The sequence below is a fragment of the Zeus faber genome (assembly GCF_960531495.2).
Source record: "Zeus faber genome assembly, chromosome: 13".
NCBI lineage: Eukaryota > Metazoa > Chordata > Actinopteri > Zeiformes > Zeidae > Zeus > Zeus faber.
In genome coordinates, this window is record NC_137198.1 from 7,492,137 (window position 1) to 7,518,551 (window position 26,415).

Genomic DNA, 26,415 nt, shown 5'->3' on the forward strand with positions numbered 1-26,415 from the left:
AAATACAGCTGCATGTTTTCCGCCTCGGTGGATGAATTATTCAGGATCTGTCTGAGGCGTGCATATGTAAACAGGTGGATATTCTCCTGATGACTTTTTTTGGGGGGGATGGGGGGGGGGGGGGGGGACTCCGCCGTGGACCAAATAATATCCACGTTCACCTTATCCTCACGGCCCGATCCTTCTCCGCCCTGTCACTCCGAAAGCACGTGTGTGAAGTGAGTCAAAACATTTTTTATTTTATTTTTTTTTACCCTGAGGTCTCCATTGAATTGATTCCGGATCCGTAGACGCTGAAAGCATACCATCAAGAGACGAGTCAAAGAGAGCTGACCGAAGGGGTAGAATTCCTTCATACTGCTGTGTTGAACACCATTATTATAGGCCACATGTGGAACTCAAGCCACTGAAATGTGTGTGGCCCTGAGCGTATCATCTTACTCTGAGCAGTCACAAGTTGGGTTTTTTTTTTTGTGTAACCCGAACCTGGAGCTCTGTGTATCCCGCGCTGCGCTGGGAATCAGTCCTGGTGCCAAAGCCAGAGACGATACAGAGACATGGAGCCACCTGGAAGACTTCAACGGTCCTCGGCCGAACGTTAAAAGCGCAGAACGGAGAAAACAAATAAATAAATAAATTGGGAAAAGCCAACGTTTTCGGAAATCTCCCAAATCGTCAAAACAGTCTCACTGTAGCCTCAAATCTTGGTGTAATCGACAGCCAAGCTTAAATGTACGAGTTTGATTCCATGTGGCACCGTGGACAACTTTGTATTAGGTGTCCAACCCTAAGTTTCAAAACAGGGTTCAGTCATTGAACCTAGAGCTCTTCACCCAAGACCCCTGGAGAAAACCCAAACAACCTTCATGTCATTGTGAACGATCCTGTTTATCACCAGAAGGGACCAAGAGCGCCATCTAGTGGCGGAGCAGAGAAATTCCTCATTTATCTGAAGTTCCGCCATCTCTGACCCCCCAGGGAGATGATGCACATTGAGCACGAGTATCAAAATACCCAATAATTATATTTGCATACACACATATACATATAAACACACATACATACACGTATATACACAGTATATATAGACAGATACATATATACACTACTCACAAAAAGTTAGGGATATTCGGCTTTCGGGTGAAATTTCAGGATGAACCTAAAATTTACATTTAGTCATTTAGCAGACGCTTTTATCCAAAGCGACTTACAATTGTTCAAACACCGACGGACGCAGCCATCAGGAGCAATTAGGGGTTAATTGTCTTGCTCAAGGACACTACAGCATGCTAGCTGGAGGAGCCTGGGATCGAACCAGCAACCTTTAGATCACTAGACCACCAGCTCTACCGCCTGAGCTACCACCCCCTGCACTATAACCTTTACAGGTGAACTTAATTTGACCTTCTCTAAACTTTTGAATGCACATGTCCAACTGTTCAGTGTTTCAGTACGTTTTGCACAACTTGCTGTTCTCTAACAAGGAGCTGAACAGCAAAATTCACAACAGGTGTTTGATCCATGAATGGACCAATACATTTCCTGGTTCAATTAGAATTGGTATTTAAAGTCCTCTTCATCATGCTGTTCACGTTTTGACATCATGAGACCAAGACCACACCTAACAACTGATCAACAGTACCTCGCCTTGCGAGGCTTCAAACAGGATGTTCTCAGAGGGAAGTGGCCACTGAGCTTAGAGCGTCACAGAGTGTCATCAGCAAGTTGCAACAGAGAGACTGGAAGAGTCACAGAAAGACATAGAAGTGGACGTCCTTTGGCCACATCCCACACTGATGAGCGCTTCATTGTGAACAGTGCCCTGCGCAACCAGATGATGATGCCACTCAACTCCAGCCACATTTAAGGGAGGTGAGAGGCACCAAGTGTCACGTCAGACCATTCCAAACCGTTGACATCAGCGTGGTCTGCGTGCTAGACGACCTGCAAGGGTACCTGACCACACCCCCAGGCACAGGCATCATCGTCTTGCACAGGCCAGGGAGCATTTACGCTGCACGAGGCACCAGTGGCCTCAGTGCTGTTCTCTGATGAAAGTCCATTCACGTTGAGCAGAAATGATGGAGACGTCAACGATGTTGGAGACGTCAAGGAGAGCGCTACGCATCAGCCACTGTTGTCACCAGACGAGCCTCGGGTGGTGGTGGCGTTACAGTGTGGGCAGGTGTGTCTAGTCAATGCAGAACTGCCCTACACTTTGTGAATGGTACAGTGACAAGCCCATACTACCTGAATAACATCATTCATCCAGTCATTGTGCCCCTGCATGAACAACACAGGCCTCATTTCATCTTCATGGACGACAATGCTCCAGCTCTAGAGGTGGCATCATTAGGGAACGGCTGCTGGAGACTGGGGCACTTCAAATGGAGTGGCCTGCACTTTCTCAGACCAGAATCCCATAGAAAACCTATGGGATCAGCTGAGTCGCCATGTAGAGGCTCGTAACTCTGTACCACAGAACCTCAATGACCTGAGCGCCGCCCTTCAAGAAGAGTGGGGGGCCAGGCCTCAGCAGACAATAAGTCGACTTGTGAACAGCATGAGCATCAACAGCATTGACAAGCTGTAACTGATGCTCAAGGGCACATGACAAGTTACTGAGACATTGACATTTTTTGTTGTGGTAAACCCACCGCTGTTGTTGGCTTTTGTTTCAATACATTTTTTGAGATGAGGAAATCACCATTGCATGATTCTACTTAAATGCCCTACTTTCATCATATATCACTGTAGCGTGAACCTTTTACATTTTCCATAAATGTAAAAGCCAAATATCCCTAACTTTTTGTGAGTAGTGTACATACACACATACATACTGTACATAAGATTTTTGGAGTTATGGCAATATATTTTTTTATTCACACACACACACACACACACCTTGGAGTTCATGTGTTGGAAGCAGTAAAAATGGTCAAGCGTAAGGATACGAGTGACTTTGACAAGGATCAAATTGTGATGGCTAGACGACTGGGTCAGAGCATCTTCAAAACTACAGGTCTTGTGTGGTTCCTGGTATGCAGTGGTAGGTACTAACCACCACCACAAGGACAACTGGTGAACCAGCAACAGGGTCATGGGCGCCCAAGGCTCATTGATGCATGTGGGGAGTGAAGTCCAGCCTGTGTGGTTCGATCCCTCAGAAAGAGCTACTGTAGCACAAACTGGTGAAAAAGTTAATGGTGCTATGATAGAAAGGTGTCAGAACACACAGTGCATCACAGCTTGCTGCGTATGGAGCTGTGTAGCTGCAGACCGGTCAGAGTGACCATGCTGACCCCTGTCCACCATCCAAAGCTCCTACAATGGACACGTGAGCATCAGAACTGGACCATGGAGCAATGGAAGAAGGTGTCCTGGTCTGATGAATCACGTTTTCTCCTACATCATGTGGATGGGCGGGGTTAGGGTCCGATCCGATGGAGCATCTGTGGGATGTGCTGGAACAACAAGCTCCGATCCATGGGGGCCCCACCTCACAACTTCCAGGACGTAGAGGATCTGCTGCTAACGTCTTGGTGCCAGGTACCACAGGACACCTTCAGAGGTCTTGTGGAGTCCATGCCTCCACGGGTCAGAGCTGATTTGTCGGCACGAGGGACAGCTACACGATATTCAGAGTTATTAGTGGTTGTTTTAATGTTGTGGCTGAGATATCTATCTACAGACAAGGACAAATGTGATGGTAGCCTTACAGCTCATTGAAACAATACTTCATTCCTCCTGAAAAGTGATGACATTAAAAGCAATTTTCTCATGTATACCTGCATGCCTTTGGTATGTCAGAGTAAAGCAAAGAAACTGTGAAAAGATAAATTATCGCTCAAGAGATTTATATTCTTATATTCCCAGACAGATTTGTTGGTACCCCTGAGAAAAGATTATAAATAATTGGATTCTAGTTATATTTCAAAATAACTGTTTTCTTTAATTGGTATCACGTCTACAACCTTTAATCAGTCTTTCAGCCTATTTAAATGGAGAAAAGTAGTCACTCTGCTGTTTGGTATCATCATGTGCACCACACTGAACATGGACCATAGAAAGCGAAGGAGCGAGATGTCTGAGGAGATCAGAAAATTGCAGACAAGCATGTTGAAGGTCAAGGCTATAAGACTGTCTCTAAGCAGCTTGATGTTCCTGTGACTACAGTTGCCAATATTAAGAAGTTTAGGGTCCATGGGACTGTAGCCAATCTCTCTGGACGCGGTCGCAAGAGGAAAATCAACCCCAGATTGAACAGGATAGTGTGAATGGTAGAAAAAGAGCCAAGGACAACTTCCAAAGAGGTACAAGCTGAACTCCAAGCTCAAGGTATGATCGCACCATCCGTTGCTTTTTGAGTGACAGTGGGCTCCATGGAAGAGGAGGACTCCACTTTTGAAAGATAAACAAAAAAGCCGGACTGGAATTCGCTAAAATGCATATTGACAAGCCACAGTGCTTCTGGGACAATGTCCTTTGGACAGATGAGTTAAAACTGGAGCTTTTTGGCAAGTCACATCAGCTCTATGTTCACAAAGAAATAAAGCTTTCAAAGAAAAGAACACCATACCTACTGTGAAACATGGAGGAGGTTTGGTTATGTTTTGGGGCTGCTTTGCTGCGTTTGGCACGGGGTTACTTGAATCTGTGCAGGGCACAATGAAATCTCAAGACTATCAAATCATTCTGGAGCGAAACCTACAGCTTAGTGTCAGAAAGCTTTGTCTCAGTTGCAGGCCATGGGTCCTCCAACAGCATAATGACCCTAAACACACAGCTAAAAGCACCCAAGAATGGATAACAAAAAATTTGCCTATTCTGAAATGGCCTTCTCTGGGCCCTGATCTGAATCCTACGAACATCTACGTAAAGAGGTGAAAGATGCAGTCTGGAGAAGGTAACTCTCAAACCTGAGACGGGTGGAGCAGTTCACTCAGGAAGAGTGGGCCAAACTTCCTGCTGACAGCTGCAGAAGTCTCATTGAAGCTACAGAAATCGCTTGATTGCAGTGATAAAAGGTTGCGCAACAAAATATTAGGTTAAGGGTCCCATCATTTTTGTCCATGCAGTTTTCATTTGTTTTATGTCAAATATTCTGTTGAATCAAAATCAGAGTCTGATTTCTATTAAATATGGAATAAACAATGATGAACTCCAATTACCTTCCTGAGTTTCAAGTTATTTCAGAGAAAAGTTTTTTTTGTTGAAGGGTACCAACAAATCTTTTGAATACAAAGATTTTAGAATATAATTGATCTTTTTAGCAATAATTTATCTTTTCAGTTTCTTTGCTTTACTGACATACCAATGGCATGGCATGTAGGTATACATGAGAGAGTTGCTTTTCATTTCATCGCTTTTCAGGAGGAATGGAGCATTGTTTCAATGAGCTGTAAGGGTACCAACAAATTTGTCCATGTCTGTATGTCTCTGATTTTATTAGACTGATATTTCCCCCGCCCCTCTCTCCATCAGGGGATGTTCTGTAGCGCTTGGGTTGGGGTGCAGGGTTCGTTCAGTATCTCAGGGGTGCAGTGTAACAGGACCTTTGTGTGGTGGTCTCCATCTTCAACCAGTCGATCCTGTCCCATAGATTGAGTGATGTGCATTTCCAACTCACCAGTCCAGTGAACTTCTCATATAGACCAACAAATGTTGGCGCAAGGGGAGCGGTTAAGTCCAGATTAGTAATAAGCAAAAGTTCGAAACGGGACAAGTATGAAGTTCAAAACAAAGTCAAAAGATGTAAAATAAATAATAAAATGAATCAAAAGTAAAACCCACCAGGAGAGGTGAAACTGAAAAATGTTACAAGGTGTTAACCAATAGATCCAGAGGACAGCACAGAAGATAAAGAAACCAAACGGCTGGATGAAGGAAGAAACAAAGTAAAGATTTATTGAAGGCGGCAGAAGCTATAAAAGGAGGAACAGAATAGCAAAGGGTGGGGGGTGCGGGGCGAGGGCACATACAGACGCTTCTGTGTTCAGATAGATTTAATGTCTTTGTGGTACAAAAAAAAATGGTCTTCACAGCTCGAGAGAGCTTTACAGATCTGCACTGTTTGTTTTTATCAAAATATACATGTTTTGAATGTAAAGTGGATTCATATATAATCCAAATGATTTTGTGGTACAAAAACATGAATATATACAACCATCAACCCCGCTTCATATAATGGCTTAACCCTCCCCACCCCCATATACATATAAAAAAAAAAAGAAGAAGAAAAGACAAATAAAAGCATTTACCATCAAAAAGGACAGGCATATATGGTCTACTACACCGTCAATAATCACAGCTATTACCGTGCTCCACTTAAGTATCCGTTCTAAAGCGTTACACCAATAAAGACTAGTTTATAATGTTAAACCAGACAGGTCCGAAGGACAGTATAACTAGTTACTCAAAAAGACCATTCAACTATATGTGACTCTTTTTTCCAAGGCTTTTGTTATACTGGGAGAGGGGAGGAAGCAAATCCGCTTCTAATTATAGAATCAAGGAAATGTGGGGAAAAAAATAAGCATTTAAGAAAACAGCGAGGGGTCGAAGGTACTTTGGTCCTTAACAGCAATAACCGTCTGTAGCTACATGAAACATTTAACCATGCATAAGAATATTTTGTTTCTTTACAAAAATAGAAGCAGCGCTGGTCTGCGTCTGGTCTGGAATGGGGGGGGGGGGGGGCACGGGAATGTGATGCCGTTTAAGACTTCAGCGTGATGTTGCCAACAAAAGGGAAAAAAGTGCACAAAAAAAACCTCCCACAAAACTCCACCAGAACGGGGTCCAAGTCGACCCATAGGGAAATGGGGGGTGGGGGTCCTTCCTGTTGTCTTCAATAAAAAAGGAGAAAGAATTTTTTTCTAAAATACACAACAGCACTGGGCAGACTGGATTGATTTGATCAGTGCAGTCATTAGAATGAATTCATGCAGGAATGTCTGAACTGCTGCTACAACAACCCCCCCCCAAAAAAAGGGTCAGGCCACCCGGATCCCAGAGAAAAAAGGCCTCTTTTCGGGCGGGCCGAACAGGATAAGCACCTGGACCAACTCTGGAAAGTCAAGGCACAGTGATCATCATCACACCCGGCCGCTACACAATACAGTATATAGGTGATACATGTTGTAAATACTAAAACATTTAAAAAAAGAAAGAAAAAAGATAGATATGAAGGACTAAGAAATATTTCCAACTATAGAGAAATATGATTGTAAAGCGGGCGCCCGTGGTACAGCCGGGCCTCTGGTGAAGGGGTAGGAAGAATAAAAAAATAAAAAAATAATAAAAAGAAAATGGTGGAAGGGGTCTCAAAAACAAGCTTTACGCCGGCCACAACACACCTTACGAGATATATATATCATAAGCATCTATTTGGCTTACATTCATAGTTTCTAAAAAACATATATAATCAGGGATATATGAACTTTATATGATCAAATAAACATTTCTGGTTCCTGAATGGGTGGGGGGAAAAAGGAAAAGAGTAAAAAAAAAAAAAAAAAAAATTATAATAGTAATAGGGTAAGCCATCCTTTACCAAAAACACCGCCGGCGCCAACAGAGAGGCCGAGAGGACACTTCCCAACGAAGCCAGAGCAACTTTTAAGGCAACCTGGCCGCAGCAAAGTAAGGCACAAGACTAGAGAAAGGTTCCTTTAAGTGACTACAGCTAGTGGTGTGGATCCCCAAACAGGTGAGAGTGTGTTTATATATATATATATATATATGTGTGTGAAGATGATATATTTAAAAAAAAAAAAAAAAAAAAAAAAATTCTTAAATGGATGTCGGGCACAACAGAATAAGAAAACGATCAACCGAACACCACCCCACCCCCCACCCCAACTCCCTCTGACTGGCCGAATAGTTTTAGAAAAGGGCGTTTCTCAAAAAAATAAAAAGGCACACACAGATATATATTTATCCATTTAAGTATTGTAGTAATAGTTAAGGAATGCTGAAGTGTGTTTAGCGTGGACCTGGGTCACGTCCGCGGAGGAGGGTGTCGTGTCAGCCGACGCTACGCCACCTCCGAGAGCGGACGCTTCGCTGCACAGTGGCGCCCGCTCGCCCCCAAAGACCTACTTAAGACTGGAATGAAAGGCAGCCGTGAACGTGGAATGATGTCCGTCTCCCCGGCGCCAGGCCTGGGGGTGGGGGTGGGGGGAGGTGGGGTGGGGGCTAGATGGTGGACTTGGAGAAGGACACCCTGAGGTGGTGGTTCTCTCCGAGGTCGTGGTTGTGGAACTCAATCAGAGACTCGATGGCCTCCTCCACCGAGCCCATCTGGATCAGCGCCATCTTGCGGTCTTTCCTTGAAGAGAGCAAAGAAAAAGGAGTCAAGTCGGGTTCGTTACGGGGAGAGCGCAGGCGGCGGAGTAGCCGCCGATGGCGCGGAGTTGTCCAGCTTCCTGTCGGGAGGCGGGTTCGAAACAGAAAAGACAATCTTGCAGATAAAACCGCGACTTGAACGTGGATTTCTACTTGCATATCCATATTTTGGGGTTCTACAGTTTTCAAATAAAGTAAAAAGAAACAAAAAAAAAGACAAATATGTATTTAATGTTTTGTGTACATGGTGGTTCACTAAATGAGACTGGCCTCGGTGGAAAATTAAAATTATATGCATAATTAGTATAAAAAGTCAGTATAAAAGCCTCGTTGGCTGACATGCACACCAAGCATGACCCACCTCAGCTACTAACGCTCCACTCATTTCACGCTACTTTACTTGCCACTTCATTGCGAAACGACTTATGTATTTCCAGTTATGCATGTGGCCCCCTAGGTGCTTTCCACTGTTGGTGGCACGCAAAGCGAGCCAAGCAGGAAGTGATAGACTTGTCTGTCAATTTTATAAACCAAGTTAACTAGTTGGCTGTGGTCAGTAATCTGTCAATGTGGATGAAAATTCACAACAAAAAAAATAACAAAAACAATCACACAGATCACATTTTAAAGTAAGGAGTTAAAGTCATTCAAACTAACTGGAAGAACTTGAAGGCTTTGACGGTGGCTCCTGAGCTGACAAACAGGCCCCTGAGGTCCTCCTCCACCACGGCAGGGCTGGAACACACACACAGACACACAAAATGAACACACACACACACAAGTTGACTAGTTGGAAGTTAATTTAGAGTTGAAATACAGGAATATTTTAACGTCGTTGTCACACACACACACACACACACACACACACACACACACACACACACACCAGATCCCCACGTGCGAAACACGGCCGTGACTACACAAACCAAACAACCAGGTTGAAAAGCAGAAGAAGGCCTGGGAGGAGAACGACGCTCACGGTATGTTGGAGAGGTGGAGCGTGGCCGAGGGGGGAAAGATGTTGGAGTAGTTCTTGGAGCCGGGCTTCTTGAAGCGGTGCAGCGGGGAGTTGCTGTAGTCCTTGGTGAGGCCCTGGTCCTCGTGGCCCTCCCTGGGCAGCTGCACCGTGGTGTGCTTGGACAGGGTGACGCGCATCGCTCTGCCGTGGAGCCGCTGGCCGTTCAGGTGGCTCATAGCTGAGAAGAGGCGCAAACATTTAAAATGGCTTCCTCTACAGGCACGGAGAGTCCCTGTGGCGTACAGAGATTCTCCCTTTTCACTGCACAAAGTCTTTTTTTAAAGAGCCTTTTTTTTATTTTTTAAGAGCCATTTGTCGACCAAATAAGTAAGCTACGTAAGTAAACTTTACAACTCCACGAATCACTCCTTTTGGATTCCAAGATGGTTTACACATTTAAGTCTCTGAAGACTGATTTTGAAGCAACACGGGGAGTGGAAGGCGAGCGGTTCTCTTATTAAGAAAAATGGAAGTTCAACAAAGCGGCTCGCGAGGGCCGGCAGCTACCTAGCTGAGCTTGCGCGCCGTCAGACATCTGGATCAGAGCGTTCTCCTTTTTATTGAACAGAATCTTCACTCTCATCACGTCGCCGTACACACCTAGCGGAGGAGAGGAGCACATGTGAAAAGGCACTCGCAATCACCAGACAGCATTATGGACGACTCACACAGCCAATCACAGCAAAGAACACAATTTGGACTAACAGGCCAAATAGTAATAATTTGAATATTTATGAACGATAGTTTAACAACTAGTGGGATTCAGACTACTCTAAATAATTATGAAATTGTGTATGAAAGCTCTATGACTAGCCATACATCTTTGATATAAAGATAGTGACTGAATTTTGTTTTTATTATTTTTAAATGGGAGGTCTGATTTGTAAGGGAAAGTATTAAAGAAAAAAAAAAAGGGGGGGGGGGCAGGGTTTGATTGGTTCAAAAGTTTGATTTTTTTGGACAGACAGGGCCTGACAGATTCATGCAAGAGTTTACTAAACATGCAGATACCTACATTAGAAAAACTAAGACGAGAAAATACAGAGAGTCCCAGGGACACGCCAACTCACAATCACTTCAAAAAGCACCAGCATTTCATGTGACTGACTGAATGGGAGTCAACGTGACACTAAAGTTTGATCAATTTCCACGGCTTAAAATTGGACCAAACAATGAGTTTACTTTCATCCGTTTCTCAGCGGGCTCCACTTCAGAATAGCTTTCCACCTCATCAGTGTACCAATTAATCCCCTTCATATTTATTGGGGAGAAGAGGTGTGTTTTGAGGCAACGCATGAAATTTTGGGATATAGAGACAAATTTTTTATATTCCAATATTTAGATATGGATTTTCTCCCTAAGGTCAACGAGTATCATTACAATTATCGTGGCATAAAACACAGATGAATTGAAAGAGATAAATTGTTAACTGCAATGTTTGACCAAAATGTCAACATGGTGACAGCCCTATTAGGGGCTATGCTCCATTTTGATGTTGGACGGAAGGAAGACCCTTAAAATATAATTAAATGCTGGGGCTTTCTGTAGCTCACGTTCCCCTCACACACACACACACACACACACACACACACACACACACACACAAACCCACAACAACCAAAACGGGTCTGACAACCCACCTAAAAAAAAAATAAAAAAAAAAAAAAGAACAACCCCCTCCCCCCAACCCTCATAGCTTTCAAGTCTGATGGTCATCCATCAGCTATTTAAAAAAAAAAAAAAAAAAAAACTAAATTAAAAAGCCAACAACATGAAACGAGACAACCCCACCTTGTTGGGTAACAGTAGTAATAAACAGGAGATGAAAGGATGATAACGTACCGAAAAGAATAAAGAGGCAGTGTGGCGTAACGCTCTTTAGAGACAGCAGGGGGAGCAGCGGGGCAGGGAGAGGGGAGGGACAGGGGAAAAGAGACGGAGCGGAGTGGAGGACAGTGGAGTGGAGTCAGTGGATGTCCGCAGGCCACAGGCAGCGAGGTCCACAGGAAGGCCACAGTACCATGGAGGGAGGAGGCATGGGGGGGGGGGGGACAGAGAGAATGGACAGAGGAGATAAGGACAGGACGAGAGGACGGAGGGAGAGGGTTCCGTAGAGCGACAGAAAGATAAAAAGAAGGTGGTGTGGGGTGGAGGACAGATGGTAGGATGATGAAGATGATGTTGGCAGTCAGGGTGCCAGTCGGTGTTTTGGTCATGGTTTAAGTTGGCGGGTGAGTCCAAATTGGGGGAGGTGGGGAGGGGGATTGTGGGTAGGGAGAGGGGGGCATGGTTGGAGTGGTAACAGAAGAATGGTTTGAGGGGAGGAGGACAATTGGTCATGGGACGTGCAGTCAGTTGGCAAGAGTTGGGGTGAGGGTGGGAGGGGTTTAAAAAGAAAGAAAGAAAGAAAGAAAGAGAAAGAAAGAAAGAGGGAGAAAAGGAGAAGAGAGAAAAAGTAAAAAATAAATAACAATAAAAACAAGGTCAGTATACACAAAGAAATGTAGTGCTTCAGACAGCAGAACTGGCTAAATTAAACGCACTGTCACTATGGGAACACTAGGAGAAAAAAGGAGAGAAAAAGATTAACAATGAAATACAGAAAAATGGCAGAGACAATATGTACTTTTAAACTACACACCGTGCTACACTTTAAACGATTTAAAAAATTACACCAAAATAAAGACACTCCTGAATGTTCTTCCTAAAATTCCTAACATTCAAAAGTGGACACACTGAAATGACTAATTAAAGTGAACACCGGATCACAGCTGTCTGCACACTAAGCATGAGGGAAACATAATGAACCTCTTTGAAAAGTAATATTGTCTCTCCAACAACTCAAGAATGATTTCAACTAATGGACAAAAAAAAACAAAAATGAAGACATGAAATGATAAGAATAAAAAACAAAAAAATTTAGAAGTTAGTGTTTTGAATAAACTTAAAATTCACAGTGAGCAAAAAGTTGGAAATGCAGCAGGTTCGGTCAAACACAAAGAGGAGAGGTCCTTGGAGAGAGAGAGAGAGAGAGTGAGAGAGAGAGAGAGAGAAAATTAAACAAAAAAAAGGTTTGACTTTGTGACCCCACTTTTTGTTTTGTGACAAAAGTTATCCTTCCACTGATCTGATCGAGGAGGAGGGAGACGATCGCACGGTGCTACGTTTGATTGACATTGTGACGCTGCTATGCGCTGTGTGCACGGTGGCGTGAGCCTCGAGGCTGCACTGACCTCTGGGTTCAGGTTGCTGACCAGCAGGACGTTTTGGCCCCCGGCAACGGTGAGCCCCGACAAGCCGAGACGACTCGCAGCGGCGGCCGCCGCGGCCATGCTGCCGTGGCTGACGCCCAGGGACGCCAGCGCGTTAGGGATACCAGGCACAGACAGACCTGGAGGGAGGGAGGGGGGGTTGGTTTAAGCCGAAGAGTGGGCACGGATCAATTCCAAAAATGGGCATGGCTTCACAGTCCCCACACAGTCAATGCAGGGCTGTTGGTAGAGATTCGAGATTTTGCCACTAAACACACTAATCTACTCAACATGGCTGATTTAAACCAACAGACGGCACTGAGCAACACTTAGCATGTGAAACGTTAATATTGTGACCAGGATTGATGCCTTTCATTATGGAACAGTCAGATTTCAGTTTGCAGCTCAACAACATCTTCTAGTGCACAGTAGCTATTTACTCTACCAATTATGCTTTTATGATTTCATATAAACTTGTCTTGCATGGGTGAGTAAATTTTTTTTTTTTATTATGTTTTTTAAATTTGCAAATCTATCATCACCACGACCCCAGAGTAGATTGCTGAAGATTTATATGTAAATTACAGCAGGATCAGCACAATTTCAGAAAAAAGTGCAGTAGAAAGTTTGGTATCTCGACTTCAAAAATGTAAATTTAAATTCATGCTTATACATGGCAGTAGTAGAATGGAATGTAACAAACATTCCCCTCTTTTATTTTGAAATATCGTCAGGTTCTACACGAGTGATTGACAGAAGAGACTGATATCAAATAGTGTTGAAAACCTTACTGACCTGCCTGCTGGATGGCGAAGGCTGGGGGGAAGGCGTGAGCTCCGCCGTAAGGAGAGGCTGAGATTATACCGGGAGCAGCTGTGGGGGGACGGGACAAGACATCAACCATCTTCCAGGCAGGAAACACATCAGGCCACACACGCAAAGACATTTCTAACGTATCGTCGTGTCCATCATTCAAACAGTCCTTGTTTTGCTGCCATACCAAATGCAGCAGCCATGGCCTGGTGGTCCAGAGAGGGCTGAGAGTCGCCGTTGGGAAGGTCTGGTCGGGTGTAATCCCGGCTCTTGTCGTTGTTGTACTTGACGTTGAGGCTGGTGAGCTTGGAGAAGCTGATTCGCAGAGTACAGCAAGCGTTGTAGATGTTCTGCCCATCTAGAGACTGAGGAAGACACACTGAAGTGAATAACATACAAGGTCTCTATACGCTTAAAAACTAGCTACCCTTATATTTAAGATTTGGCCAATCCGGGCCTTGAAATTGATAATTTAAACAAAATAAACTGAAATCAAGACCTATGAAGGTACACGGCCAGTCTATATTAAGGAGAAGAAGATACAACCTAAAATTATAGCAATATTATAATTATATTTGTATATATGAATAGTTTTGTTTGGGTAATGATTTGCCCTGAGCAGTTTGTTATCCACACCCAAACTAACAAACACTAACAAACCCTACAGAGTTGTTGATGGAGATGGGACCGGGCGCCGATGCTGAAGTCAGTTCGTTGACGATCGTTGCTGATCCAAATTTCATTCCATAGCTTGCACTGGGCCATGAACCCGGGGTTTTATTTTGATAATTTAATGGTGTACCACCTCGAGAATTCAACTCGGCAAATAATTAAGCTGAAGCTCAATGTGGGAAAAGGAAGTGACAGTTTGAGTTGGACAAACCGTCACGTATTGAAGCAGGTCAGATGTGTCAGTAAAATAAGAGGTCGTGAATCAGACGTATACAATATGCACCGCCATAGACCTACTGGGAGTTGTAGTTCTATTTGTGCAGCGCCACACTGAAACCAATCACCGGATGAGGATTAAAAAATGCACACTTTAAGCTTGCTGCCGCCGTCCGGTTTAAAACCAAAAATAATCCTAAATAAACGCCACCATATTGGAATGGGCAAGACTGGGCTGTAAACAAATACACGAAAACTGGGAGCTGCAGAACACTAAACGTTTACATTTCTCAAGCAATTTCAATTAGCTGGTTTTACCATCTACGCAGAGAAAAAAGTTTTGGAAAAAAAGTATATTCCACATTCCAGTATACAAGTCCTATTCCACTCCAAAGGTCCAGGTCTTGCTTCCTTTTCTTTTTTTTTTCTCCTCTCTCTTCAAATATTCACTTTGAAAGCCAACACCTATTTGTATGTGGAGGTAAATTGTGAAATATGTAACGCCTACTTAACATACAATTCAAATGAATTGCTTTGGAATACATTGAAAGCAGCACTATGTAACTTTTGGTATTTGGCGTTCCTACAGTTTCTACTCGGGTCTGGTGTCCGAAAATAATTTCAAACGCGTACCACTATCTATATTACAAGTCAGTGTACCATCAAAAATATTGCTCCAAATAAATAATTTTTGCTCATTTAATAAGAAATGCTGTGTGATTTACTACACCTCATGTAACCTTAAACGTACAAAAAAATAAATAAAATAAAAATTTTAAAAAAGAGCTCTGGTAACGGAATCTGTATGAGCACATATGTATCGGAACTGAAAGAAAAAGTGGATCGGTGCATTTCTAGTTTGTTGACATTGCGCGAGGGCGGTTTCCAACTAGCCGTACCAGTTTAGCATGCTGAGCTGTCATGCCGTCGGCGTACTGGACCAGGGCCTGGAACTGGTTGTTTTTGGTGAATGTGATGATCTTCAGCACGGTGCCAAACTTGGAAAAGATCTACAGGGTGAGGAAAGAGGAACAGGGTGTCGATGTGATCAGAGAAAAACTATTTTGTAAAGCTGAAATGTCATTCAGATATCCATCAGTTACGCTGCATAATAATTTCTCTTTTTTTCATTATGAAAGAGACTGCCAATATTTTCTATTGTGCAATGCTGAGGTGCATGTTGAAAATGAAATCCATGAGGGAAATAAAACACTCCTGCAGCCAACAGCCCCACTCATGTCTCTGCTCTATTTGTTTCTGGGAAGTTTAGGAAAAGGCAGCTCTGGAGATTCTAAAAATAAACCAATCGATAAAATTGTTATTAAGTGCTTTCCCTATGCCTTTACCTGGTGCAGGACTTCGAGGGTGACTGGGTAGAAGAGGTTCTCCACGATGACTCTCAGCACAGGGCTCTGACTTGCTGCGCCCACCATGCCACTTACATCAGCTGTCATGGCCATGCCTCCCATCCCACCACCGTGCAGCGCATTGACTGCCTGCAGGGCAGCCTGGGCACGCTAGAGGGACACACATTACATGTAGTTACTTTGATGCTGCTCTCCAAAGCAACTCACTTAAAGTACATTTGTCAGCAGAAGCAGAGATGACAGCAAAGCCTCATCTAACAAAATAAATTGGGCAGGAAAATACAATTTGAAAGTAACAACCTTTTAGGCAGCCCGGCTCGGCTCTTCACCTAGACCAGCTAGGGGGTGATTGTGCCGCACCCGTCTCCCTCTCCTACGGTACAGACCATGCGTGCACCAGTGATAGGGTGCCCGCGTCCGACCCAAATCAGTGTTTTTATTTTATGTTATGTCTGCTCATGGAACGAAACCTTGCGTAATGGGGACACTCTCTCCCCCCTTGCTCCAACCTCGCGCAGAAAACAACCCTAATGGGTCTGAGTTATGCCCCGTTCCCACAATGTTTGTAGTTATTTTTATTTGGAGGAACGACGATCGGGAGGCATGAACCATGTTTTCGCGTCCGGACGCAAACTTATATAATTTATATTAAACTTATATATATTTATGATTCCCCTTAATTATAACTCCTCATTGAAATGTTATCTCTGTGCCTTTTGTAAGCCTCTTTTTTCCCCGTTATTGTAATGCACACCGAACGACAAAAAAAAACAACTGAAAAAAAAAAATCCACGACTGCTCGACTTGAAGCATGTCAGTTGACGAGTGTCAGACTCATGATTTCACTTGTCGAACCTCAGGGGGCAGCCCTATAAATAACAAAATGTTTCATACAATTTGATAGATAAAATAAATGCTTGGGAGCAGTAATGATCAGTGAGCAGGATCATCTAGCTAACACACTGCATGTGTCTTCTCCGCTCTGCATGGTTTTCTCTAATCTGACTTTGTTTCCCCTAATTCTACTCATATCGTAGCCTCATGTTCCATTAAACATTATCTTTGATGCACACACTTTATTTTGAGACAACATTACATTCAAGATCATTTATTTTCCCCTTGGTGATAGGACAACTGCATGAGGCATTATCCTTGCCAAAACAGTTTATTTTCCAGGAGCAAGCGTAAATGGAGGGCCCTGAGGGATGCGGCGAAGTGGTGTTACCCACAAAAATATGGGGAGAATCACGAACCTGCTTGTGATTTCGAAGTTCGAAAACACACGCCCACCTCAACCATAAATTTTCAATTTAAAATCGTAATCGTGAAACTCCTAATATTTGGATAACTTTTTCTAACTGTACCTCAAAACATGGCATTTAAAAAAAGACTTGCAAGAACACCATGAGACAAAAACAAATTTCTACGCTTCATGTTTGGTGCGCAAAATTTTCTTGTAAAACTTCACAGAATACCGGCAGCCAGTCAGCAGAATTACTCTCTTCATTAATGTCTCTCACCTGTAACCCCAATAGAAAACAATGCGTCTTTCAGCTAAACATAACTAAATGTCTTGCTCCAACAGAACTAGCTTCATATGTAACCAAGTCAGTGTGCGCGTGTGCTCTTACCACTTGGTTGGGGGAGTTGTCCGTCTTGAGCTCCTTGTGATTGGAGTACTGCATGTAGATGGGGTGGTTTCTGATGACTGGGGTTGCGGTAGAGTAGTAGCTCACCATAGTCTGGGCACACTCCTCACTGTTCAGCTCCAGGAAGGCCTGCGTGAGTATTTTCAAAGGTTTTTGCTTGGACAACAACCCACCTAGTTTGGTGTCAGTCTGGAATAATCGTACTAAAAAGGTTGAGATTCAGGACTCTACACTAAATTAGAGGAATTTATGTAGTTTTAGTGATAATAACTCGATAGTCAATATTACATTTTTTCACCTGCAACCTAGAATTGTATGCTTTAACGTCATTTGACTTACTATAAATAAGCCAAGCAGACTACTGGGCAAGATCCATATAATTGACAAAAGGTCAAATGACCACAAATTGAGATCATGGTTGTATGTTACCTTAAAATATTCAAGACGACTCAAAAGGTCCTGGAGTCATACCTGGTTCTTCCCTTTCAGCATCAGCAGGTTGGTCACCTTCCCAAAGGGCAGTCCCAGGCCAATGACCTCAGCCTCGTTTATATCATTGGGCAGCTTGCGTACGTGAACTACGCGAGATGGAACACCTGGGCTCCGGGTGTCACCTTTAAATTTTTTACTGTCGTTGCCATTGGCTACAACAGAAAACAAGGGACGATACGATCAGGGGGACAAACACAAGGCCCTGGTCTTTGAATAATGGATCGATTGTCATGGTAACACCCAACACCAAGAGACAACAGACACTTTGAGAAAAAGGGATTTATCCGCCATACAAAACCACCACCCCCTACCTGAGTTCATGATATAGGGCCCGTTTGATATGCAGGAAGAAAACAGTTCGTCGGATCCCCTCTGTAAACAAAAACAAAACAAAAAAACAAAACAAACAAACAAACACATTCAGTTCAGTGCCTTGTACATCGAAGCCACAGCACGACAGGTGGCGTGCACAGCTCTCCCATTACCCAACCATTGTGTGGGAAAGCAGGAAGTCATCTGATAACCACAGAGGATCAGGCAGATGGCAAAAAAAAAAAAAAAAAAAAAAAAAAAAAAAAAAAAAAAAACCCCAACAACTCCTACCTCGCTAACAGAATACCTAGGTTAACCAGTACGGATATTTAACCTCCCACCATAATCATGTGACCCCCCGCCCCCAAATTAAAGAAACTATAAAGTCACAGTCACGACAGGGCCTTATCTCTGACTCTGGTGATCACATGTTATTCACACCATTAACATTGGAAGAGTGGGTTGTATAGAGTTCTGAATAGCTGGGTTAGCAGCAAGGACCCCACCCTGCAGCAATGCTTGTTAGCCATTACAAGCTATCCTCTCAAGTAAAAGAACGACACATGGACGCCTTCTGGACTGGAAGTAGCAGGGGCTACTCTGAGCCCACACTACTGTACTGTCCTCATAGACTTCCTTGTCTGGCTCTTCTCTCTCTTTCCAGCTGATAAGTGCCGTTTCAGGGCTGTTCTCATGGATCTGAGTGTGTATGCGATGAAGTGTAGCAGTCACAAGGAGTGGCTCAGCAGCCTAAGCTCTCTATCAGTCTACAATGAAAGTCCTGTTCGGCCTGAGACTGGGGGGCATTGTTATGCGGCAGCACACACATATGGAGCCCCAAAGACACTCTTCGAGAGCTGAAGAGCACCACAACCCTTTGACAAAAAGCAGCCGTGCAGGTCTACCAGCATTCTTTCTGAGCCCTGTGAATCTGGGATCTCGCTGCAAGGTGAGGGTTGGTTTATAGTCAGCGGTGCAACCTCTCCTGTAGGCCACACATTACCTGATACCCCAAATAACTTTTGGTGGGGTTTATAAACATTCTTTAAGATGATGGGGGCAGGGGTGAATTGTTGCCATGGGAGCATGACATTGACTGTTAGCTGCAGTATAAACTACCCTTAGACTTCAAGATGGTTTACTGACTCATTCTGAGGCCCATCCATGCAAACAGGGCCTTATCTCCTGACTGAACTCCAGCAACAAGAGCCAAGCCGTCCTTTCCCACTGCCTGAGTGCAAGGGTTTGGGTATTGGGAAAGGACAAGGGCCAAAACAGTAAAACAATCAGCCTCAAAATGAATGGTTTAATATGCACAGAAGCATAGATACAACATTATGGGTATTATTTACCTAAAAATCAAGGGTGCACTGCGGTGTGAAATGGAAAATAAACATGACAGAGGTTGACAATTCATACAAAAGTCACATTGATGCATGTGAAACTATAATAGAAGGGGCATTTTCAATCAAATTGGCATGATTGTAGGAAGTCCCACAATAATTACATTAAAAAAATGAATCAAAATAAAAAAACATTGCAGCTTGATTAAAATGTCCTAGTATAGACCCAAACAGTGGGAAACGGCAGAAAATATTCCCGGCTGACTCGGCTGGTAGTGCGACACTACCCGCTCCCAACAACTAAGCAACCAACCCCAAACAGGAAGGGGATCAAGATCAGACCTACTTCCAGGACACAGCTTACTTCCTCTCTAACTGAAGCTCATTGTTCTATTGCAGCATGCGCCCTAGCTCTCGTCTTTACCACTTCCTCATTCTACAACTTGCTACAGTGCCAATGCAGAGGGCACTTTATAGAACAAAAAATAAAAGACAGGCACATACACAGAAAATGATGTTACTGTGGACTGAACAGCCTACCTGTGGCTCTTAGACGACAATCTGAGGCTGAGAGGAAGAAAAAGTGCACACAAGCTAGATTAAATCACAGGTGAGTGAGATGATAGATAAGAGCTAGAAATGGAGCTGCGCGGGACAACAGTGAAACCAAGCCAACCCCAATCATCCCACACAAACCCGCTCAACCAGTACTGACTTGTCTGTCTCTTTTGTTTGCCTAGTCAGGCTGACAGTATAATGTTAACCTGAGGGGATGATGACACGGTACGGCCCACATACTTCAAGTGTTGAGTAGCTTCCCTTTGTTAGGAATGGCAGCAGCCAACCATAAACCAAGGCTGATAAGGAAATGTGGCTAGGGGCAACATCCCCACCCAAGCTCCCCCACTACACTTGGTTTGCATTCAGTGAAAAGCTCTAGTTCTATCAAAGCAATTCTGCAAATAAAGGCCATATGCACTTAACAGACATTACCAAAAGTGCATAAAGGTGCATTAAAAAAAAAAACAAACAAAAAAAAAACAGTCTGATAATTGTTCTTTTTAAAACCGAACAAACAAAAAATAAATTTGATCGAAGGGAAACAGCGGCAGACTAACATGAGCTGGAGCTAACATGAGAAACCAAGGCCTACGTTGTTCTGCACACAAGGCTATTTTCTCTGGCCACAAACTTCGATTTCTGTTGGGGGTTGGTGGGCTGAGAACTTTTTAAGATGAGGCACAGAAAGAACAGGGCAGGTAGTGGCATGTTTATACGCCAGACGGTCTTAGTCACGGGAAGGGGGCAGGGAATTGTGCCACATGGTGGGGGGGGTTGGAATGTGACCGCGGAATTCCAGACGGAATAATTACAGATCCCAGCGAGGCAGCTCGCTGTAATTCTGCAGCATGGTTCTCACCACACTGCACCAAAATAGGGGTAGTAAAGGGAACTCACCGGGAGTGGCCCTTCTTTACATCAATAAGCCTAACCCTAAAGCATCAATCAGAAACCTATCATGAATTGAATTGTTAATCATATGCATAGAAACAATGGGTTTGATCAGAGAAGCAGGGTGGGTGGGGTTTCTGGGGTAGTGTGTGTTTCACTGTTGCTTGTTCAAACAGCTAACCTTTGGCCAGGGGGATGAAAGAGTAGGCTGGGATGGAACTTACAGCCCTAAATTGTGTTCAATCACACCTCCAACACATCTGGCACAGGCCCTGTAACCATGGCTGAATACTTCAACTGGCATTTTTATTAGTTGCATAAGTACCAAACAACAATTGGCCTAACACAGATGTGCTCCCCAGTCAACATGTTTGCACACTCAAACAAAGAACAAGCCCACAAGCTCCACTTGCAGACCTACCCACCTTCTTATTTGCAATGATCACAATAAGAAGGTTTGGATCAGAAAAGACAATACAACTTTGCCAGCCCTTTTAATGAGTAGCCCACTCTGAAAAAGAGACTGGTTTCCACCATTTGGAATGCAGCCAACAGCTTTAACAGTCCGAGAGCCCAACAGGTTGTAAACCAACAGAAGAAACGGAAAGCCTGCTCTGACAACAATTAAACTACTAAGTATATACCTGAAAAAATTGAGCCTTGCTTAACACAGTGACTAGTCTAATCAGATTTTCCACAACCAGATATAATCCCTTTGTGCTGAACTTTCAGTTGTTTTTCCACTCATCTTTAAAGTGTAGCCTCTAACTACCAACTCGTTACACATGAGATATCACTTTGGACCACTATGCTGTAATTACAGTGGAATCGTTGCTCACAAAAATATATTAATTAAGACTACGGTGGATCACCTATGCTCTGGGGACAAAAAACTGGAACTTTGAAATAAACGTGTGCACGAGTGGCCCGGACGCCATTAGCTTCCATTACAAACTGGCCAACATGTACTATGTCTATAGCCCAAATCAACAAGCGACAATGAAAAAATAAAAATAAAAGATTTTAAAAAATCTGGTGTTGGAGGGGGAAAAAAGGTTTAAAGGATGCCTACCTTTGTGCCAACTGATATGTCATGGACACTGCTGTGAAAGAAATGTACGAAAATTAGTAGTAGTAACACCAACAACCCACAAGAAAACAACCCTAGTGTGTATATATATATATATATATATATATATATATACATACATACACACACACACACACACACACACCTTTTTGTTTTAAGTGAACATACTTCGTCATTCAGAAGAGAAAGCTCAAATTTCAGGAAGTACAGCTCAGATGCAATAAACTCTTTCTGACGGAACATACGCTTCGAGTCAAACGTAAGCTTTACAGAGCTGCGCTGTTTATACTCGATTTCGAAACTGGGGGTGGGGTGGGTGGTCCGCACACAAGATTGATCAGCAAAAAAAAAAAGGACAAAAAACAGGCGATGGATTACACGAAGATGCCAAGCCCCGTTTGATAACCGTCGTTCCTTTTCGGTAAAAAAATAAAAAAACCCTAAACAAAACGAAAATCAACGCCGTGTCACAGCAGCAGACACCAGAACAAACAAGCGATCACAATGAAGTCGGAAAAAAATGCGAAATTGTTTTAATTTAAAATAGAAAAATTAAAACAGTCGCCAATTAAAAAAAAAAGTAACCTATAAACTTTATACTAATATAATGATAAAAAATATTATAAGTACTTACTCAATCTCAGGGACGTAGCCGGTTCCCAGAGGGTACAGATCAGCGTCCAGGCGGCTGTAGAGTAATAAACGGAAATAATAACAACAATGATAACAATAAATTGATTAAAAGTTAGAGGGTGGTCCTTTCGATCGCAGTGTACGTGGGGTACGAGTTATGAATCGCTGCGGCACAGGCTTGGCGTCGACAAACTTCGACGCCGAGGCCGGGCATCAACATGGCCCTGGACCCGTGAATGCGGAAATGAGACACGTTGCCTAAAGTTCCCACGGAACCAAGTTCCAGTCGGTTCGTTTACGCGCGCGGCCGCCGCTGCGAGCACGCCTCGCCGCGTGAATCGGTACCGCCGGCCGCTGCGCAAATCCTATCCCGATTTATTTGAATTTATTTATTTTTAATCTTTATTGTTGTTGTTGTTGTTACCGAGCTCAACGCGAAAACGACCGCTTCGATAGGCGGGCGCGAACGGGCCAACGCGCCCAGCGTTAGCCGCTAGCTAACTGTTGCGTTTGTTGTGGGGGGAGGAGGAAAAAAAAAACGACTTCGAGTAAACTTTCTCCCGGGTAACGGCAGCGCGGTAACCCCGGAAACCCCCGACGGCCTCAACGCTAAACGCCAACCGCGCGGCGGAAGATTAGACGCAAGGGTGGCGGTGGAGGGGTTGGGAGGGGGAAACAACGTCGGGCGGCTCGGTCCGGCTCGTTCGAAGACATTAACGGGCTTCTCCTCCACTCACCCGTCCATCGCACAGTGAGAGCTGCAGGTCTGAGCGGAGGCAGGGCCGGGCGCGTCGCTTGCTTTTCTTACAAAATGGCGGAGCACACGGCGGCGCGCGCCGATTGGTCGGGCCGCCTGCGAGGGCCCCTCCCCCCTCCCCGCCGGGGCGAGGGGGAGGGGCCCGGGAGCCTGCTCGACACCCGATTGGTCGAGACGGCCGTCACTCGGGAAAAGGCCGCGGAAGAGAAGGAAAAAGAGGCAAAAAAGAGGAAAAGGAGGAAAAAAGAGGAAAAAGAGGAAGAGGAGGAAAAAAGAGGAAAAAATAGGAAAGAGGCAAAAGAGGAAAGGGAGGAAAAAAGAGGAAAAAAAGAGGAAAGAGGCAAAAGAGGAAAAAAGAGGGGAAAAATGAAGGAAAAAGAGGAAAAAGAGGAAAAGGAGGAAAAAAGAGGAAAGAGGCAAAAGAGGAAAAAGGAGGGAAAAAGAGGAAAAGGAGGAAAAAAGAGGAAAAAAAGAGAAAAAAGAGGAAAGAGGCAAAAGAGGAAAAAAGAGGAAAAAAGAGGGAAAAGGAGGAAAAAGAGGAAAAAAGAGGAAAGAGGCAAAAGAGGAAAAAAGAGGGGAAAAGGAGGAAAAAAGAGGAAAAAAGAGGTGAAAAAGAAGGAAAAAATAGGAAAAAAAGAGGAAAAAGAGGAAAGGGAGGGAAAAAGAGGGAAAAGGAGGAAAAGAGGGAAAAGGAGGAAAAAAGAGGAAAGAGGCAAAAGAGGAAAAAAGAGGGAAAAGGAGGAAAAAAGAGGGGGAAAAGGAAGGAAAAAGAGGCAAAAGAGGGAAAAAGAGGAAAAAGAGGCAAAAGAGGGAAAAGGAGGAAAAAAGAGAAAAAAATAGGGAAAAGAGGAAAAAATAGGAAAAAGAGGAAAAAAGAGGGAAAAAAGAGGAAAAAAAGGAAAAAGAGGAAAAGAGAGGAATAAGAGGAAAAAAGAGGAAAAAAAGAGGGAAAGGAGGAAAGAGAGGAAAAGTGTCCTTGAGCAAGACACTTAACCCCTAATTGCTCCTGATGGCTGCGTCCGTCGGTGTTTGAACAATTGTAAGTCGCTTTGGATAAAAGCGTCTGATAAATGACTAAATGTAATGTAATGTAATGTAATGAAAAAAGAGGAAAAGGAGGAAAGAGAGGAAAAAATAGGAAAAAGAGGAAAAAAGAGGCAAAAAATAGGAAAAAAGAGGCAAAAAAGAGGGAAAAAGAGGGAAAAATAGGAAAAAAGAGGCAAAATAAGAAAGAGGCAAAAAGAGGCAAAAGGCAAAAGAGGCAGAAAGAGGCAAAAGAGGCAAAAGACGAAGAAAGTGGAAAAAGAGGAAAAGAGGAAAAAGAGGCAAAAAGAGGAAAAAGAGGCAAAAAGAGGAAAAAGAGGAAGAAAGTGGAAAAAGAGGAAAAGAGGAAAAAGAGGCTGGACTGTTTGTTTTCCGGGCGCGTCGCGAAGCGGAGCAGCGCCTTGGACAAGCACGAGACACACACACACGGCCTAAGTGGAGAAATTGGTGAAATACTTGTTGGCGCTTTATTTGTCCTGGAATCGATTTATATATATATATATATATATATATATATATATATATACACACAGTGGGGCAAAAAAGTATTTAGTCAGCCACCAATTGTGCAAGTTCTCCCACTTAAAAAGATGAGAGAGGCCTGTAATTTTCATCATAGGTACACTTCGACTATGAGAGACAGAATGGAGGGAAAGAATCCAGGAAATCACATTGTAGGATTTTTAATGAATTAATTGGTAAATTCCTCGGTAAAATAAGTATTTGGTCACCTACAAACAAGCAAGATTTCTGGCTTTCACAGACCTGTAACTTTTTCTTTAAGAGGCTCCTCTGTCCTCCACTCGTTACCTGTATTAATGGCACCTGTTTGAACTGGTTATCAGTATAAAAGACACCTGTCCACAACCTCAAACAGTCACACTCCAAACTCCACTATGGCCAAGACCAAAGAGCTGTCAAAGGACACCAGAAACAAAATTGTAGACCTGCACCAGGCTGGGAAGACTGAATCTGCAATAGGTAAGCAGCTTGTTGTGAAGAAATCAACTGTGGGAGCAATTATTAGAAAATGGAAGACATACAAGACCACTGATAATCTCTCTCGATCTGGGGCTCCACGCAAGATCTGACCCCGTGGGGTGAAAATGGTCACAAGAATGGTGAGCAAACATCCCAGAACCACACGGGGGGACCTAGTGAATGACCTGCAGAGAGCTGGGACCAAAGTAACAAAGGCTACCATCAGTAACACACTACGCCGCCAGGGACTCAAACCCTGCAGTGCCAGACGTGTCCCCCTGCTTAAGCCAGTACATGTCCAGGCCCATCTGAAGTTTGCTAGAGAGCATTTGGATGATCCAGAAGAGGATTGGGAGAATGTCATATGGTCAGATGAAACCAAAATAGAACTTTTTGGTAAAAACTCAACTTGTCGTGTTTGGAGGAGAAAGAAAGCTGAGTTGCATCCAAAGAACACCATACCTACTGTGAAGCATGGGGGTGGAAACATCATGCTTTGGGCCTGTTTTTCTGCAAGGGGACCAGGACGACTGATCCGTGTAAAGGAAAGAATGAATGGGGCCATGTATCGTGAGATTTTGAGTGAAAACCTCCTTCCATCAGCAAGGGCATTGAAGATGAAATGTGGCTGGGTCTTTCAGCACGACAATGATCCCAAACACACCGCCCGGGCAACGAAGGAGTGGCTTCGTAAGAAGCATTTCAAGGTCCTGGAGTGGCCTAGCCAGTCTCCAGATCTCAACCCCATAGAAAATCTTTGGAGGGAGTTGAAAGTCCGTGTTGCCCAGCGACAGCCCCAAAACATCACTGCTCTAGAGGAGATCTGCATGGAGGAATGGGCCAAAATAACAGCAACAGTGTGTGAAAACCTTGTGAAGACTTACAGAAAACGTTTTACCTCTGTTATTGCAAACAAAGGGTATATAACAAAGTATTGAGATGAACTTTTGTTTTTGACCAAATACTTATTTTCCAC

The 26,415-nt window shown here is 43.7% G+C and overlaps 1 protein-coding gene across 2 annotated transcripts; it reads right to left on the bottom strand.

Moving 5' to 3' along the window:
* Positions 1–5,881: 5,881 nt before the first annotated feature.
* On the bottom strand, positions 5,882–23,409 carry ptbp1a (polypyrimidine tract binding protein 1a). 2 transcript variants are annotated; one of them, XM_080012555.1, is made up of 16 exons: positions 23,395–23,409; positions 22,659–22,712; positions 22,007–22,037; positions 18,139–18,199; positions 17,807–17,979; positions 17,318–17,464; positions 15,666–15,836; positions 15,219–15,329; positions 13,619–13,796; positions 13,414–13,491; positions 12,601–12,758; positions 11,210–11,243; positions 9,875–9,967; positions 9,329–9,545; positions 9,007–9,084; positions 5,882–8,332 (listed from the first exon to the last, which is right to left on the bottom strand). In XM_080012555.1, exons 1-16 carry the CDS (start codon positions 23,400–23,402, stop codon positions 8,200–8,202), a joined length of 1,725 nt encoding a protein of 574 aa, XP_079868681.1. In that variant the 5' UTR covers positions 23,403–23,409; the 3' UTR covers positions 5,882–8,199. The 2 variants fall into 2 exon arrangements, with proteins under 2 accessions (XP_079868681.1, XP_079868682.1); XM_080012556.1 differs by lacking the exon at positions 23,395–23,409 and adding an exon at positions 20,023–20,049 and having other exon boundaries at positions 22,007–22,034; positions 22,659–22,696.
* Between the last annotated feature and the right edge of the window lie 3,006 nt (positions 23,410–26,415).